A 19,681-nucleotide genomic window follows, 5' to 3' on the forward strand; every position below is an offset into this window, starting at 1 on the left:
CGTATTTAACTCTGGAAGCTTTTCACCTCCATCCTGGGTCATATGGTTATTTCTATACCATGTATTCAGAAGGGTGTTTCTGCCTGTTGTTATTGCTGGAGAATGTAAAGTGAATTATCTGGTCTGAAAACAGTTGAAGAAATGGTCTGGTGAGGTGAATGGTTTGGACCAACAGGAACGTGGTGTTTGGTGTAATGTGCCTTGAATGTTGACTGGCTGCCTTTTCACACAGATAACAGGGAGGATTGGTGGGAAAACTGAATTAGAAGCTGAAGGTCTAAAAAATCAGAGAAGGTGTTTACTTGAAAAAGGAGTTCTTTTTATAGATGAAGTATGTGACAAATTCCCTGATATCTGGCCTGATAAAAGTGCAGTAGTTCCCTGAAAAAAAAAAAAGATAGCATTCAGTTTTTCATAGCTTTTTTCCAAAAATGTGACACTTTAGATAGGATTTTTCCAGCGTTACATTTGGGAAGACTTCAGAAGATGTGTTCTGCAATCTCCAAGGTCCAGGACAGACTGAAACGCATTTTGTCTCAGAAAATTAACAGTGTCCTGGGCTGCCTAAAGAGAAGCATGGCCAGAAGGTTGAGGGAGTTGGTTTTGCCCATCTACTCTGTTCTCGTGAGACCCCACCTGGAGTACTGTGTCCAGGTCTGGGAGCCTCAGTGCACGAAAGGCATGGACCTGTTGGAGCAGGTCCAGGAGAGGGCCAAAATGATCAGAGGGTGGGAGCACCTCTCCTATGAGGATGGGCTGAGAGAGTTAAGGTTGTTCAGTCTGGAGAAGACCTTATTGTGACCTTTCAATACTTAAAGGGGGCTTAAAAGACAGTCAGACAGAGCTTTTTATCAAGGCTTTTGTAGTGACAGAATAGGGAGCAAAGGTTTTAAATGTAAGTTTCTTGGAGTACTTCTTCGTTAAAAAAATTCTAGTTATGTAATGTGCTCTTAGGATTTGAAAGTTGGCAGAGGCTTGGACTTTTGTGCCATTATTCTGATTTACCACCCTCATGGATGTCCATTTAAATTGGAGTAAAGAAGAGTCTTTAAAACTCAAAAACATCAAAAAAGAAATCAGATTCCAAAAATGCTGGAAATTGAAGGCAACAAACCTGATGTTTTCTGTGTATCTGGTTGCTGGCTGATCTACTTGTAGTTTTAACTATTAGCCTGTAATAACTAAAACTGAGCACTTATATAGGCAAGTTGATGTCCTTCCTCAGAATAGATAGTGCAGAAGAAAAAGGTTTTGTATTTGCAAATGAGCATAATGTGGACAAGCGTAAGTGGGATATAGGTGATGATAGGGTCAGGGAGCTGTGGAGATGCCTAGGCATCCTGGGAAAGGAATACCAAGATCCCTTGAACTATGTGGGAGCGCATCTTGCTTTTGAAAGCTGGAATAGAAAAAAGGAATTGCAAGGAATTCCTCATGAAAGGCGTAACAAATGAGCACAGAATTGTCGTTCTGTAAAGCTTGATGTAGTTTACTTACTGAATGGTACTCAAAAAAAGTAAAAGCTGTTTTTCCAGAGAAACGTTCAGCTGTCAAATTTACTTCTTATTTTCTCAGAATCTCTGCCTTATTGATTACAGTGATACTGCTCCTTGTGATAAACCAAGTTTTAGGTTCCTTGAGGAGGTTCTCTTTTTGTGAAAACCTTGTCAGCCTGAGACATGTTATATCCAGAAAGTGGATATTGTGATATTGTGGAATTGAAATCTCTATTATCATGTACAACATGCAGCACTGGGATAAAAGAGGTGTGCTGTCAATCTTTTCTTCTTTTCTTCCCAAGTAACTTCTGTGTTTTCATCATACCTTGATTTGTTCAGGGGACAGAAATATTACTAAATTTTTTCTATGATTTTTCGAAAGGTTGGTGTGGTGTCCCTGGCTGCTGCTGGTCTCATACTCTGCATGTGTGAGAAAAAGACATATAAAATGCTGATGGTTAACGTGATTTTCTTTGAAACAAGACTGGGACAAATGCTTACTAACTGGAACGAGACCAACAAAGACAGGAAGAGAAAAAGTTATTTCATGACCTGTCAAACATAAATTAACTTTTTCATTTTGTCTGGGCAAGTCACTCCTACTGATGATTAATGTAAGTTGCAGTTGTAAGCACTTAATCTGCTGCAGAAAGGTGAGGGCTGTGGAGAACTCCTGCACAGTAACAGAGCACTACTTAACTCTAGCTTCTCTGGCCAATTTCTCTGGCCTCTCTCTGAGGCCAGGTTTCCCATTTTACCAAATGTGTTCAGGTTTTCCCATTTTACCAAATAAGTTGTCTTTAGAGAGAGCTTGAGCTCTCTCTCCTTTGAGAAAACTGAAATAATTTCCTAGGGATGGCTTGAACATGCACCTGTAACCATGCTTTCAGAATTTGCGAGGTCAGTTCCTAGGTAGGCAGTGCCTCATCACTAGCCATTGCTTTATGGTTGGATTGAACATGCAATGAAAATAAAAAAAATACAAGAATAAATAATTGAGGTACATTTGAAATTTTAGTTCTGGGATTTCACTGACATTGTTTCTTAATAGAAGCAGGAAACTGGAAAAAGTTGATCATAAATGCATGCTCTAGATTGCTGTTTTTATCTGTGCCAAAGACTGCAGGAGCCAGACAGCACCACCAACATTTTTACCAAATGTAGAAGTTTTTCTCTTCTCCAGGCTAGGCTGTATGGGAACTTTAGGCTTTTATTAAAAACAAACAAACAAACGAACAAAAACCCCATTGCCCCTCAAAAAACCCGAAACCCAACCAGCCAACCAGCCAACCAAAATCTCAAACAAACAAGAAACCTCAGCCTTTGTGCAAATTAATGCTGGGTTTGATGAGTGATGCCATAAAGAAACAGGAGGGAGGCAACAAGCTAAGGTTTAAAGTTGTGCTTCTACGCTTTTTGGTTTTTCTTTTTCCTTTTTTTTGGTTGATTGGTTTTTGATTTGTTTGTTTGTTGGTTTTGTTTGGGGTTTTGCCCTTGGTTTTGGTTTTGTTGTAATGATAGCAGATTTATGCTGGTGACAATAAATTTAATCTGTAGAAAGTACTTTAGTCATTGCATCCAGAAAGTTGATAGATAGTTTGCGTATGTGGTCTTTGATTTTTTCAGGGACTAAATAAGATTCTCAAGAAAAGATGAATTTCAAGAAAATCAGTTTAATAGTCTAGTTACAAATGGACGAGAACAAATGGCTTGAATTTTCAGGTAGCTTGAAAAATAACTTACATTCAAGAGGCTCAGAAATTCAAGACAACTGAATCTTCAAAGCCATTAATATAAATTCCTATAAGGATGGAAATAGAGCAGTGTTGAGGGTATCTGTGTGACCTTATCTGCTCATACCTAGCTTTTCATGTAGTTGTGCTTGGTATTTGCATCTCTTGCTTCAGCTCCCACACAGCAGATGATGAAAACTGAATTCCAAGACAAGATTAAAAGATTTTTTTTTTAAAATGCTTTGTGGATTGCCAGTTTTATTTTTTGCTTTTAGGATTGATTTACTTCCAGCAAAAGTCAGCCTTGAGTTATTGAAATACTTGTTTTCTCCCCTTCTCTAGGTGTTTGCATATGCTTTAAAGTAACTGTGTTTGGATACCTTTGGGGCTTACAGTACTGCTGTTAGCCTCCTTTTGAAACATGACAAGAACAGGAAAAAAGATTCCTTCTTTCTAAGTAGATACTGAACTTACTGCAAGAGAGGCTCTTTATGAAAAGGCACTGCTATGTTTTGGCTCGAGTTGTATTTTCTGTGGTGGGTGTCACCCCACTATGTGTCTGTATAAATGAATGCTATGCTTCACTCTGGAATGGCATCAAATGTGCACATGCAGGGTGTGAGCATCCTTTACTAGACTCTACTTGCAGAGAAGCAAACCTGATGAAACAGCCTCCAGGGAATACCAAAGAAACTATGTGACTAACCTCCAGGCAAAGCTGCCAGAGGGGCCAGGCACCATAAACTGGAGATGCTGTTCAGAGCTTGCTGGCAATAGTGTCAGTCTCTTGCAGCATTTTAATGCAGAAAAGGAATTTCCTTTTAACTTGTTAATGAACTCTGAATTTTTTTTGTTGCAGATCAGAGATAACTGTAGGAGCAGCGAATCTTAGCTGTACTGCAGAGGAGAATAGAATGGAAAATAAAACACTGCTTATCTTAAAAGCATCAATCTTTGTGTCTCAAGTATTCTTTGTAGGTAGGTCTTGTAAGACTCGTGTAATACAGCAGTTAAGAGGAATCATGTTTTTGTGCTTGAGCAGCAGAGGGAGTATGTTTCAAGCTGCAATTTAAGTCAGTTCTTCAGAAAATCACCCCTGAAGGATTCTGTTATGAGAAAAGATCTAAGAATGACTGCTGAGACTGGAGGAACTGATGATTGTGTTGACCTTGTTCAGGTACCTAACTGGCAGGTCCAATGGGAGTAATCTCTTCTGAATCCATACATGTTGTCTGCAGCAGCACGGAAATTATCTGCAGAATGTATAGGTAGATCACCCCATAAGAAGCATGAACTGGTTGTGGGAATAAGACAGTTTTTGGAAAATTGTTCCCTTCCCCACACGGAATATGTGTTAGTTGTTATTTCTGTAGAGTAGTTGAGACGGTTCAGATTACTGTATCTTTAATCAGTAATCCCACAGACACTTTTGGCTTTCTTTTGGAAATACCATTTTGAAAAGGGTTAAAAGGAGGACCCTGGGAATTACTGACCAGCCAGCCTCACCTCTGTCCCTGGTAAGATCATAAAACAGATCCTCCTGATAGCTATGTCAAATCATAGAGAAGACATGGAAGTGATTAGAGACAGCCAGCGTGGCTTCACCAAGAGCAATTCATGCCTGACTGATCACCGTTTTGGTGGTCTTTTATGACGGAGTGACTGCATCAGTGGACAAGGGAAGAGCTACATATACCTCCCTGGACTTCTGTAAAGCCTTTGACACAGTCCCACACAGCGTTCTTGTTGCTGAATTGGAGAGAAGGATTTGATGAGTGCCCTGTTTAATGGATAAGGCATTGGCTGGGTGGCCATGTCCAGACAGTTACAGTCATTGGTTCAGTGTCTATCTGAAAACCAGTAATGAATGGTGTCCCTTAGGGGTCTGTACTGGGACCAGTATATTTTGATATCTTAATGATGACACCATGCTTAATGGTGTAGTTGATAGACTTGATGGAAGGGATGTTATCCATCTCTAGATGACATTGAATGGACCCATGTGAACTTCATGAGATTCAATGAGGCCAAGTGCAAGGTCCTGCCCCTGGGTCAGTGTCATCCTCAATTTCAGTGTAGACTGGCACATGAATTGGTTGAAAGCAGCCCTGCAAAGAAGGACTTTGGGTGTACTGGTGGATGAAAATTCAGATGAGCCAGAAGTGTGTATTTAGAGTTCACAGCCATGTCCTCAGCTCTCTAAAAAGAAGCGTGGCCAGGAGGAGGTGATTCTGCCCCTTCTACTTTTGCTCTACTGAGACCTCACCTGTAGTACTGTGTCCAGCTCTGGGGCCCCCATAGTTTTAAACGGGAAGAGGGTAGACTTAGGAGTATAAAGAGGATATAAAGAAGAAGGTTTTAACAGTGAGGACGGAGAAACACTGGAGATGGTTGCCATCATGTGGATGTTGTGGAGAAGTTGTAGATGTTCCATCACAGGAAGGATTCAAGTCCAATCTGAAGTGTGGTTGTTCCTGTTCTTCACTAGAAAAACATGAAGCTGTAAAGTTAATGCAGAAGGAAGAAGGCAACGGCTAGGTAGGCCACAGTAATTTCCTCCGTGAGGTGACGGGGCCGTTATTCTAAGTTTATTTGCAAGCACAGTGTTAAAGAAGCTTTTGACACTAGGCTCTTATCTCCATTAGTTAGGTTCATTGACACAGATCAGTTGTGATATCTGGTGGCTCGATCCAGGTACCTCAAAAAGAGGGACCCTGAACAAAGAAATCCCTGGGCAGTTACACACTTGCAATCCAAATTCCCCATCCCTCACGTGACAGTCTGGACCAACAGCAATATTAGGGTCTGGGGTCGTCTTGCTCTTCATCAGTTTACTGTTCATTACCAGGTGGTTGCTGTGTGGTCTATTCTAACTATTTATTTTTAACTAATATTTAAGTTGCTAGGTTTGTCTGTGCTAAGTATTATTAATGTTCAGATTATTAACTCCACGTTTATAATCCATCTTTAACTTACAGAACATAGCCTTATAGTTCAGAAAAAGTTCATCTTGCATCCTAACAATTCTAGTTACTGTCTCCTTTTAAATAACATAAAATTTTCAACACATAGGTAAAGAGTATGTAGATGTATATTCATATGATGTGTATTCAGACTGGTACTGTGAGGGCCATTTTGAAATTTGTACATTTAAATTAGATGTTCCCTGAAGTAGAAGTATTTACACAGATTTGTAGAGACTCAGCAAAAACCTCCAGTAAAAAGATCTTTCTTCAGTACTGATTTATAGATGAGCTCTCCTTTTGAAGCTGAGGCATGCCTCAGTATTCAGACTTTTTGCTGTATTAAAGAAACTTTGTGCATTCCCTTTTAAAACTCTGTCATCATTAAAATATATCAGAATTCAAGGTTTTAAAATACAAAGTCTGTCCTTTAGGTTCCTCTCCTTTTCTCCTAAAATGTCTGAGAGGTGTCATTTAGTCAGAAGTGTGAACTCTCAGTTGTGTCATTTTCATCCCATTTCTTGCTAGTTATTAATCAAGTTGTGTATTTCTCTGATAGCTGCAGAAAAAGGAAAAAGCTGAGGGAGCTTTTCTTGCAGACTGTTGTCGTGGTTTCTGATGCTTACAAGATAGAAGTTTTCACTGGGTTATGTGGAATTGAGGACAGCATTCCTCAGCTGAGCGTTGAGGTGGGGAAAAGGTTTACCAGTGAGGCTGACTGGGGCCAGGGGGTGGGAGGGGATACCACAAGTGAGGAGACACCAGCAAACCCATGTTGTTTGCAGTTTGACAAGAGCATGGATTTCTTGACAAGTAGAGGAAGCAGGAGGAAAGGAAGGAGAGAAGTTCAGGAGGCATTTTACGGTTATTTTTCTTCTGTAGTGACTTAAGGCCTCTTCCTGGCTAGAATGTCTTCCAGAGTTTTATCACAGCATCTTAGATAGGTGTACTCCATGCTCAGGAGTTGTTTAAAAGTTATCAGTGGTGTGCCATACCACACAACTGAAAAATATTAGCTCTTCCTAGTGTGTAATAAATTCTTTCCACAAAAGAAATTAAAGTCAATGCAAATCTCTCAGAAACCAGTGGAATTTCAATTTGCTGGAGTTCTTAAAAAAAAAAAAGAGTGGAAGAAAAGAGGCAGTATGCGTTGTATGCATCTAGCATAGCTGCAGCCTCCAGGCAAGATGTAATATGTTTCTTCTTCGTGGTCAGATTTGCATGCATTGGAAAAAAAATCGTTGTGTTATAATATAGTTAATTTGCAGAAGGAAAATCTAAATAATGTGTCACAGATAGAGGGGCATTGTTGACTAGCACATGATAGAAATCTGCATGAGTGGTTTGCATGATTTTTTTGCAAGTTGACCCTCCTAGATCACGGAAAATTTAACATCTCTTCCTTGTGTCATTTCAAGCACACTAGCCATCCATAGCTTTATCTCACCAGAAGATACATATACTCCACTCAATTCACTGATTTTTTTTAAAGAGGGCAGTTGATTAAGAGTCTAAACTTGATCCAGTTCAGACTTTGTTTCCATGCCTTTGCTATTTTGGAAAACACAGCATCACTCTAGATGAAGTAGATTTAATAGTACAGGTGTCATACACGAATATTTTCCTAATCAGACTGGTGCTGGAGAGGGCTGTTAGTGAATGTACTAATCAAGTGTATTTCATTTAAGCAATGAGACACTTCAGTAGCCCTGAAATGACTGAATTAAAAGGTTTGAACTCACACCTCTTTTTCCCTTGGACTAGCACTGTTTGTGTTTGAGTGGTTTAATATTGGCAAGCATGAAGCAAGCCATTCAAACCTGATATATATTCTCTTTTTATTACAATGTACAAGTTAGGTAGAACCCATGAAATCTGAAAAAGAATCTGAAGATTTTTTTTGCTGTTCAGTTTAATGTGTGGGTTTAGAAGGAAAACAACCCCTTTCCTGTAGCTGGGGAGTGCAGCACTCCTTCTTTCTCGCTTTTTACAAAAGAACTGATGTTTTTCCCAGAGTTCAAGTCATCCTGTTGACCTGGGTATCTCACTTTGATTTGAAAAAGAAAGGGCAAAAGTATTTGTGTTTAAAGGGGTAAAAGTCAAACAAGTTTCTCCTTAAGCCTTTGGGACTCTGTGTGTTACGTATATAAATACACACATGCACACATACATATATATGTATACAAGCACATGTTACATGTGCATCAGTTGAAGGGTGTTACTCTCTACCCTGTCCTGATACTGGTAATGATGAAGGGGAGGCTGATCTGATGTTTCATGGATGCCTGTTGTCTTTTGGCAGTGTCTCAGCACAAATTGAGGCCACAGTTTTGTCACCTAGGTATTAGAGATGCTGTGAGCCTGAGAAAACAAGCTGACTGTTACAAAGTGCCCCGCTACTCACACAGCATGGAGACTACTTTGGATTGCAGGAGAGAGAGAGTTCAAGCTGGGATGTTGCTTGAGAAAATGACGAGCATTAGACCTCACAGTTGCATCTCCTGAACAGAGCAGCAAGTGTTTGGGAAGGTGCTGTGGGCACTGGCCCATGTGCCACATTCTGTCACTTATGTAGGAGTCTTTACAGCACTTTCCCTCCCTTCCCTTTGTAGCAGAGATAGTGCTTCAGCCAGAATTAAAACTTTGATTGTAGTAGCCCTAAGATCTGCTAACTGTGAGATGCAATTAGTCTTGAACTGGTCTGAAATTCCCTGAAAATTTGGGGATGTGAAGGTAGTTTAAATGAATTTCTATCTACTCCCTGCAGACAACGCAGTGTAAATTGACTTATAGTTCCTTTCAGTCCTCTAGCATTGTTAACATGTTAAACAATATTTGAAAACTCTTTGGTGATGTTCATGGAAAGCTGCTGAGGCCATCTTTTGAGATTCTGGCTCTCATCTTCCTTGCAGGTGGGTGAAAGGTGATTAACCTTTTTTCAGGTTTGTCTCAGTGCAATCTGTCAGAAAGAAAATGCTTTAAGAACATAATAAGTATTAAAAACTGCTTTTAATATATATATTTATACATTATATATTATATATAATAAATATGTTTTATTATATTATTTTCATATTTTATATGTATATTATATATATGTGTGTGTGTGTGTATGTGTATATAAAAAATAAAATATAAAAAAAAAATCACGAAAATCCTACAGGTTTTCCTGGCTGTGTAACTCAGTATTATAGATTGCATTGTTGTGAAGCAGAGCCTTTAGCCTGGTAGTCCTCTGTGTCAGTGTCCTCAGATCTGTTACCTCTGTTGGCCCCATTCAAGGGACTGCATTATCAATGCTGTCTTTGAAATAAACCCTTTTCTGAAGGCTGCTTTTAGTGAGGTTGTTGGTGAGCCAGCTCACTGGTGCAAAGCAGCCAGGATGTCTGTAAAGCCTTTACTTTTCACAGTTAAGGGTTCATGTCTTACATCTTGCTATTGTACTGTAGGGTATTAATTGACTGAAAATGAAACAAATATGGTGTGAAGACCATGAAAGATCCTTTTAAGAAAAAAAAAATAAAATAAAAAGAAAGCACTGTGCTGCCATATCCTCTGCTAACTGCCTTTGTTTGTCTGTAGAACAGAGTATGACTGATGCATGTAGATAAAACCCAAGCTAGCTTTTTTCTTGGTAAGGTGGATATTGTTAAAAATTAAAGCTGTGGCATCACGAAACCTGATGAGCTGCCTCAGTGTCCTGTGTTACGTTTACTAACTGGAAACTCTGCTATTGGAGCTGTGTTGCTGCTGCTGGTATCCACTGTAGCTAGAACAAAGTCAGCTTATCACTGAGATTGCGTATGTGATCGCTGTTCTTGAAGAGCCTATCTGTAAAGCGTATAATGTAGCCTGTAATGCAAGGTCCACATTTATGAGTCTTAATTTGTTAGGGAACAAGTTTTAGATCATATTGGGATTAGATGTAGGCACTGGAATACCTCCAGAAATTTGTTTCATTGTCCACAAGCATAGGTGCAGTTTTTATGTGTTTGTTATAATTTGGCAGGACATAACTATTTTCATTATTTTTCGCCTATCTTCTTATTTTAGACCAATTCAAGAGGTTGTATTTTACTTCAGTTCTGCCTCTGGGGTAATGGGCAGAAAGCCATCAAGCCTTATCTGTAATACAGTGTTCTCTTGGGGTTTTTAGGTTGCCTTTGAGCTGGAATTCATTCCAATTTCAAGAAAGGATGTGGAGTGTTTGTAGTGAAACACTTGTATTTTGCATGTCTGAATCAAGTGGGAGGGGAACGTTGCATATTTTGAACAGCTTACAACTGGTCCTTTTTTCTCTTTTCACCTTGAAACTTAAACTGTATAGTGATTTCTTCTTTGCCTTCTCTTCCTACAAAAATCACAGAGCACAGTAAATTGTCCTCTGCTGCTGTTCAAGCCAACACAATGATCTCTATGGCAAAATAACATTTTCTTTCTGAAATGGCAAGTCAGAAAGAAGCTTTGTGCTTGGGGGAAAATAAACTATTTTCAAAAGAATAATTGTCCAAAAATCAGCTTGCTCCCCTCCCTAAATTCTGTCTGAAGAGGCTAACTCACTGTGAGCTCAGGGACTCATGTCTTAGTGTTCTCACCTTCATTGCTAAAAAGTTTCACCAAGGAACCTAATTGACATTTCTTATGTGATTTGATGACAGAAGTCTTGTTTGTATCTTTGCAGAGTGGAAGTAATGTTTCGTCCAAAATTATCAGTTTGAGGTTAAGTGATTTCCACGACTGCACGCCCCCCCCCCCCCATTAGAAGAACTAAATCAATTTTCATGTTTGCCTAAGAACTAAATCAGTTTCATGGTTTTTTGTGACTTGTTGGTTGTGTTACAATCACAACAGGCCCACAGGCTGACAGTTGATGATTTTGCTTTTCTATGATTCAGTTTATTGCTGCTTCCTCCTCTTAGTGCATTATTTCTTAAACTTTCTTGGTGACTTTAAGGTAACACTGCCTTCTCAGAAGTGCAGGCTAGTGTAGAAGGGCAGACGAATTCTCAGAAGCCAGAGTTTTGCTGCATCACAATATGCTGTAAAAATTTTTAAAAAAATTTTTTAATTAAAAAAAAAAAAAAGAAACAATGGCTTGTGGCTGGCTGCCTGCTTAAATGATTATTTTCATCGATCCGTTCTGTCCAGGACCAAAACAACATGTGGATTACAAAGCTTTATGACAAACTTTACTGTGTGGTATTTTTGTAAATGTTACAGAATAAGACTAATAAATTTTCGAACTTGTAAAAAAAAAGACCACAAGAAATTTGTGGAGAAAAGTTTTAGGTAGATCTTCTGTAAGGAAAAAGAAATGTGGTGGCTATAGAAATTAGATTTGTTTTTTTCTCCCTGCTTTTTAATGATCGTCTTGCTCAGTAGTTGCCAGGAGGAGTCATTTTAGGAAAGTGTAAATTCAGCAATAGACATTAGCCCACTCCTGTGCTTTCTGAGCACATTAACAGCATCTTTAAAAAATTTCTGACTGTGTAAGAGTTCTGTAAATCTGGTTGACACTCTCTTTAGATACAGTCAAATTTTGGTTTGTCTCCCTCCTTGAAGAGAAGTCTCAGGACTGGGGTAAGGCTTTGAAGGGGAGTACTGTCCCTTTTATTCCTAGGCATAAAGAAACTTGTGGAAAGACCTTAAACAGGCAGAAATTCCGCTACAAGCAAACTGGACATGATTAAAATTTTGACCTTGGAATTTTCTGCTCTTATTAATTTATTGCTGGCGTGAGACTGCTGTAGTTACCCAGGGTGCTGAAAATTTTCTGTAGTGCAGGACGTAGGGCAGGACTGCATTGCCTAAATGTGAATTGGTAGCTTCTCCTTATTTGTATATGTGCACGTGGACTTCACTGCGTTTGCTTGTTTTGTGCTTGTGCTAGATTGATGAAATAGCTGTAATTTTATTCTGCTTAAATGTTTTTAAAAAAATATATGTGAAGACATTGTTGGCACACTTGTAAAATGTCTCTCTGATGCTTATTCAGTTATCAGACATAGCTATTTGGCAAGTAAATCTGTCTTCTGTGTGGGGAGAAAAGAAAGTTTGCTAAATTTATTTTTAGTGTTCACAGCGATTGGGTCATCATGTTAATTAATTTTTTCCCTTGTTTCTTTTCTAGGTAGTATTGGTACATCGTTTCAATGCCATTCAATCCATCAAGATCACATTTGTAATGATGACAGTGACAAGGTGAGACATAAATGTTTCATTCACAAGGTCATATGCATTATGGGGTTTTTATGTATTGGTTTTACTACACAAAGATGTATTGTGCAGGTATAGCAGTTGGTTTTCAGAGTTATTCTTTAAACTGTCTCTAGCATAACAAGATACATGTTTTACTTCGAACAATCTATTTTAGCCAGTTGATGAGAAGTTTGTTTTTAGTATTTTATGTTTATATTTGGTTGTATTCCTTTCCTATTCTAAACATTTGTGATTTGCCATATTGACACCCTCTGTTAATGAAGAACAGCACTGGTTTCTGGCTTCTGAGTGTAGAGCCTAGCTAGGTGTTCAAAGGGTTGTTTTGGGTTTTTTTACAGTAGCTGTATTTTCCTGTTTTGGACTTGGGAATTAAGGCTTTTACAGATATGAATCTTCTGTCCAGTGTTGCAGCCTTAAAGTAGCAACCTGTCTAGTCATGTGTAGGCATTTTCTTAACCTTTTTTTGACACATTCCCAGATTACCTTGCTTTGGGTCAGTAGAGTTCTGGATGTTAAATGTTAAATGATACTTACACTACTGATGCAAGTGTGGCATGCAGAAGGAAAAAGTTTTGACATTGAACTGCTCATGAGACTGAGCATCTATTACTGTTGATGGTTTTACCATAAGCTTTACTTTTTGTAAATAATGCAGATTGATTAAGATTAGCTTAACGTGTAATGTGTGTTACATTGTGTGCAAGTATGACACTTCATAGAAAACTAACTTTTTGGCTTGACATGCCTGGAATGGGGCATGTATTGGTCAAATTCTAAATAATCTTTCTTAGGAAGTGAAATGCAAACTGCATCAACTAAGTGCACAAATCCTTGTGTTGGGAAATTCTGGAGTAAGTTAATGTTATAGTTGTTCCAGCTTATCCTAGAGCTAGATTTCTTTTCAGAGAAAGATTCTTTTACTGCTGTACTACCTTTTTTCTTTTTTTCCCTTTCACTCTTACTTTCCTCCAGTTTCATGGATCTTTTGTGTGTGTGTTTCTTTGTTTGTGTTTTCCTGAGAGTTTTTTTGTTGCTTTGGTTTGGTTTTTTAGTTTAATTTTATTTTTTAGGTACCACCCTAGATTTGGGGACTGGTTCAATCTACAGATATTGGTCAAACATGCTATCCAGAACATGGCCAATGTTATTTTAAGTTTCCACTTGATTAATTGCTTAACTATTTTCAACAGTATTCACTGCTCTGTTTTTTGGGCCTTGTGCGCTCTGTTGCCATCCTCCTGCACCAGTGTAACTATTCTTGCTTTTCTGTTATTACGTGGACAATCACCTCTGTGTTACACTAATTGTCTTCCCTTAGTTTTATTTCATATCAAGGTGTAGTGGGTTGATCCTGGCTGGATGCCAGGTATGCACTAAAGCCATTTTCTCACTCTCCCTCTGCAACTGGACAGAGGAGAGAAAAAAAAACAGCAAAGGATTCATGGGTTGAGGTAACAGCCGGGAAAGGTCACTGACTGATCACCATTGTGGACAAAACAGACTCAGAGTGAGGATATTACTTAAATTTATTACTAACAGGATAAGAGCAAAAGAGTGAGAAATAAAATAATCTTAAAAAAACACCTTCCCACCACCCCTTCCTTCCCTGTTTTCCCTCCCCCCCCCCAGCAGTGCAGGGGGACAGGGAACGGGGGTTACAGTCAGTTGTTGTTTCTGCCACTGCTCAGGGAGAGGAGTCCTTCCCCTGCTCCCATGGGGTCCCTCCACAGGAGACAGTCCTTGATGGACCTCTCCAATGTAAGTCCATCCCTTGGGCAGCAGCTCTTCCCAAACTGCTGTCCCGTGGGTCACTCCTCCATGGGGTCAGTCCTTCACCAATGAGCTGTACCAGTGTGGGTCCCCCACAGGGGCCACAAGTGCTACCCAGGAAAAACCTGCTCCAGTGTGGGCTTCCCTCTCCAGGGGCTGCAGGTCCCCAGCAGGACTCTGCTCCATCTTGGGCCTCCTGGAGGGTCACAGCCTCCTTCAGATATCCACCTGCTCCAGCATGGGCTCCTCCATGGGCTGCAGGGGGGTCTCTGCACCCCGATGCTCCCCCATGGGCTGCAGGGGCACCTCTGCCCCACCCTGGTCTGCACCACAGGCTGCAGGGCCTCAGCTCTGGCACCTGGAGCACCTCCTGCCCCTCCTTCTGCACTGACCTTGGTGTCTACCTTGTTGTTCCCACCTTCTCAGTCTGCTCTTCCCTGGCTGGAATTCTTTCTGCGGAACAACCTTCTGTTCTTTAGTATGTTATCACAGAGGCGTTACTGTCACTCCTCATTGGTTTGGCCTTGGCCAGCAGCAGGAAGCCCATCCTGTAGCCGGCTGGCATTGGCTCCACGGGACAGGGGAAGCTTCTGGCAGCTTCTAACAAGCCACCCTGTAGTCCTCCTGCTACCAAAACCCAGCCACAGAAACCCACTACACAGGGTAATTAAAACTGGTTTAAGTCTTATTGGAAATTCAGTCTTTTAGGTGCTTCACTGGTCTGAGGGGAGGGAATATGAAGGGATGTGGCAGCTTACCCGGTATAAATTTCAGAAGAGTAGTTGTTTGGCACACAACCTGCCTCCATATTAATAGAGGAACTGGATCAAATGTTACTTTTTTGCGTATTTAGAAACGGTGGAAGAAAACAATCTTCATCACTGGGATTGATTCTGCACCAAATCAGAACTCCCAACTGTAAAAGTTTACTGAAATAGAACTAGTATAAAAAGCAGAAAGAATGTTGGTCTGGGTGTATTTCAAAGACGTGTTTTTCCGCAGATGTCAGTTTTATTTGGTAAGAGTTTTGATTTTTCTGTGAGAATACATGAAGCTGTTTGCCTTTCATTTTATAGGAAATTCTAGTTGATCCCTTGATTAAAATAACCACTTATTTGACAATACAGTAAACAGTCCTCGGAACAGACTATCTGTACTCTTCTCAGATGTGTCACTGAACTCTGTGCTCTTGTTTTAAGACAGAAGGTAGAGCACTAGCACTTGGTGTCATTGGCAGGTACAGACCAACTGGATGATGGAATCATAGAATGGCCTGGGTTGGAAGGAACCTCAGAGATCATCTGGTTCCAACCCCCCAGCCATGGACAGGGACACCTTCCACTAGGGCAGGTTGCTCAAACCCCATCCATCCTGGCCTTGAACACTTCCAAGGATGGGGCATCCACAGCTTCTCTGGGCAACCTGTTCCAGTGCCTCACCACCCTCACAGTAAAGAATTTCTTCTTAATATCTAATCTAAAGCTGCTCTCTTTCAGTTTGAAGCCATTCCCCCTTGTCCTGTCACTACATGCTCTTGTAAAAACTCTCCATCATAAGTAGTGCTTCCTAAAAGCAGCTGGTTGCAGTACTTGGGTACAATTGCAATTCTCTACTGCTTTTATTCACATATGCCTATCTTCTTGTGTCAGTTTTTGAAGTTGTTAATTAGCTTCCACTGTGAATTACTTTGAAAATCAGAGTGCTGATTTATTCTGCCATTACTGAGAGATAACACCTGTTCTTTTTGGTAGGAATAACCCTGAGATTAATTCAGCTGGTTAAAGCATGGTGCTAATAAAGCCAAGGTTGTGGTTTGATCCCTGTACGGGCCATTCGCTTAAGAGTTGGACGTGATGATCCTTGTGGGCCCCTTCTAACTCAGAATATTCTGTGAACTTATGTGAATATCATTTAAAGATAAAATGCAGGATTTAATTGATGTATTTATCTACAAATTTATTAAGTGTTGGGCCTTTTTGTATTAATTCTAGAAACTTTATGAAAAGCATACCTTCAGAATACTTTGACATATCTTTGATTAGTCAGTAGGCATATTTCAGCAAAATAATTGCCTGACTATAAATAACCAGCTTTTTCATTCCAGGAGAAATGTAAAGTTTAGTATTTGACTGGTAATCTGCATATATTTTACAGTAGTTTCTCCAAAAGCCCAGTCTTCATTTTCCAGACAACAGCATGAAAAAAGTTCTACACCACACATGCTAAAGGAATGTTGCAATCTTAATGAAAACAATTCCCAGGCTTCCACCCCAATTACTTGATTTTGTTGACTTGGCACATGAGAATCTTGAATTCATGTTCAGTGACATCAGCAGGAAACGAAAGTCTAAGATTTTTCATGTGTGGACTCACTGAATCAAGACGGATGTGTCATTGTTGAGAGCATTATGGCAGTACTAAGAACCTGTTTAATTTCATAGCACCAAAAGCAGTTCCTCTTGTCTTACAAAGAAAGCTAATATTGCTTAGCTACAGAGGACATTTCACATTTTACTTGGTGTTGCAAAGTGATTTCAATTGAGATTTATTTAAAAATAATTATTGCTTTGGAGATGGGAGCTTTTAAGCCTCAGTGCATAAGTTGAGGGAACCCTTTTTCACACTTGTAATTTCTTTGATTTTTCTTAGAAGTATAAATATTAAATGACAAAACTGAATAAATTTTTTTTATGGAGCACAGCATTTAGGGAAAGGTACTTATAAGAAGGAACTGTTATTCCTTGGTATGTTACTTTGTTTTAATGCTCATTCCTACTAGTGTTTAACAGAGAGATTAATTGCTTCTGCAGAGCCTTTCAATCATACTCAGTTTATTTAGTTTTAAAAATATGTTTTTGTCTTTTGGGTGGCTGTTTCGCCGGTGGTGTGCTTCCATTAAAGGATGCTTTCTCATTTTGAAAAGAAACTCTTAACTACTCTTGTGACATATCTCTTGTGACGTTCTCTTGTGACATCTCTTTTCAGAGATCTCATTAAGTTATCTATTCCTTGGTTCTCATGCAGTTGACCAAATTGACCACCTAGTAGTAATGAAAAACACAAAGCACTCTCGGGTCAATCCAGTGGAATTTTTTCACTACCACTAAGGGGTTGGGAATTATTATTTCCAAATATTTACTTTGCTTTTCTCTTTTTTAACTTATTTTCACTTATTTTACTTTCATAGTATTACTATCACTATTAGATTTGTTTTCTTATAGCATGTAAGGAATTGATTTTTGCTTGGTACTTATGGCCAAAATACATAGTTGCATGATTTATTTTACTGTTTCTAACCTTTAAATTTCCCAGTTATACTTAGTACATCTTCTATTTCTTTACTACTAATTTCTTGTTCCTGAACTTTTCAGTGGTGCCCAGTGACAGGACGAGGAGCAAAGGCCATAAACTAAAACAAAAGAAGTTTCACCTCAACGTGAGGAAGAACTTCTTAACACTGAGGGTGGCAGAGCACTGGAACAGGCTGCCCAGGGAAGTCATGGAGTCTCCCTCTCTGGAGACATTAAAATCCCACCTGGACACATTCCTGTGTAACCTGCTCTGGGTGACCCTGCGTTGGCAGAGGGATTGGACTGGATGATCTCCAGAGTTCCCCTCCAACCCTAAAAATTGTGTTGTTCTGTGAAATTACTCTTATTTGCCTGTCTTGGTGGACATAAAGTCCTCAGTCTGTAATACAGAGGACTGTCGACTCATTAGAAGATGTTTTCACAAGAAAGGAAATATTTCACAGGTTCTGATCTAATAAAAGCATGATCCACTTTGTTTTCCACTTTGGATGTTGCAGCGAAGGCATGAGAGTCATCCTTAGCTGAACAAAAATTATTCAGAAACTCAGATATTCAAAGGACCCATTGCATTTATTTATATGTGATGTATAAGACTATGTGCACCTCTTGTGGTGAATGTGTGAAGGACAATACATAGAAAAAAGGGAATATTAGAAGGAATTTCTTTTATTCCCTCCAACTTCAAAACTGGGAAGTATTCTTCCTGTCCAATTAGAACAGCTCAAATTCATTCCTCATGGTGTGTGCTGTTGTCAGACACACACATCCTCACACCCCCTTAGTCCGTTCTGCATATGTTTGCTGAGCAGCTTTATACCTTTTTCGTTTTGCATCTGGCAGCTGCAAGAATGTCACTTCATGGCTGGGCTTCGCAAATGAAGATTTAGGAAGGCTCTATCCACGTTTGTTACAGGCACGCTGGTGGTTTATGAAGCCAATACGTGACAGGCATGTGCGATTGCTAAAGGCACAGCAGAAAGACTCCTTAGATGGTGTATTCTGCAAGACACGATTCTTTCTGCATTGTCTTTTCTCCTCAAGAGTGATCCTGTGTGTGTTCCCAAAGGAGACAGCTGCGTTATAGATGGTGTGTCTCCAGGCCTCCTGACTGGAGGCCAGAGTAGACCAGTTATGGTGATCAATATGGCCAAGGCTGAGATGTTGTTTCAGGGAGTCCTTGTATCTCCTCTCTGGGGCTCCTCTCTTGCGGCAGCCAGTGGCAAGTTCACCATAAAGCAAGATCTTAGGGAGGCAATGGTTGGTCCTTCATCCTGGAGATGTGCCCTGCCCAGCACAGCTGTGTTCTCATCAACATGGCCTCAATACTTGTGACTGCTGTTTGTTCTAGAACAGATGTATTGGTCACAAAATCTGACCAGTGGATGTTTAGGATTGTACGGAGGCAGCGTTGATGGAAGCGTTTGAGGAGACACAGGTGGTGGCGGTAGATGACCCATGATTCGGAACCACACAAGAGAGTAGACAGCACAATGGCTCTGTAAACACTGATCTTGGTGCTTTTCTTCAAGTGTTTATTATGCCATACTCTTTTGTGGAGTTTTCGGAAAGCACTATATGCCTTTGCTAACCTGTTGTCTATCTCTCCATCAATCTTACCATCCAAGGAGATGAGGCTACCTAGGTGATTAAACTGATTTTAAACCACTTTCATGCCTAGTGAATCGTCTACTTTAGGACATTAATTCTTTATATCTACAGCAGATGGTTTGTTTTCCTGGATCAGGTTTGGGGAAATCTTTAGTTAGGCTGAGGTAGAGAGCGGAGGGAGGTTTGAAAGGTAAATAACGGGGTGATGATATTTTATTTAAGGGGAATAGCTTGAATAAACCAGTTCTGCCAGGCGCCGTTTGCTCCCTTTGCTGAGCAGCGCTGGAGAAGCCGACCCTGTTCCTCTGGCGACTCCTGAAGGGAGTCGTAGCCAGGCGGGGGCCGGGCTCTTCTCTCGACGGGACGAGAGGACATAGCGTTAAGCTGAGCCAGGGGAGGCTTAGGTTGGACACTGGGAGGAATTTCTTCACAGAAAGGGTGGTTAAACATTGGAACGGGCTGCCCAGGGAGGTGGCGGAGTCGCCGTCCCTGGAGGCGGCCGTCCGTGCAGTTGTAGCCGACAGGGCGGTGCCCCCGAGGTCGTTGCCCGGGTCGGTGTTTCCGCCAAACCGAAACTA

General features: G+C 40.2%; 1 protein-coding gene across 2 annotated transcripts in view; it reads left to right on the forward strand.

Moving 5' to 3' along the window:
• The window catches only part of RNF38 (ring finger protein 38), a 107,403-nt gene that overhangs the window by 42,723 nt on the left and 44,999 nt on the right, over window positions 1-19,681 (forward strand). For both annotated transcript variants that reach the window (XM_027653036.1, XM_027653037.1), the window contains one exon: window positions 12,326-12,396. In XM_027653036.1, coding sequence (XP_027508837.1) covers window positions 12,326-12,396 — 71 coding nt within the window. The remainder of the gene's footprint in view (window positions 1-12,325; window positions 12,397-19,681) is intronic.

The sequence above is a fragment of the Corapipo altera genome, unplaced genomic scaffold (genome assembly GCF_003945725.1).
Source record: "Corapipo altera isolate COAL_440 unplaced genomic scaffold, ASM394572v1 61305, whole genome shotgun sequence".
NCBI classification, from domain to species: Eukaryota; Metazoa; Chordata; class Aves; order Passeriformes; family Pipridae; genus Corapipo; species Corapipo altera.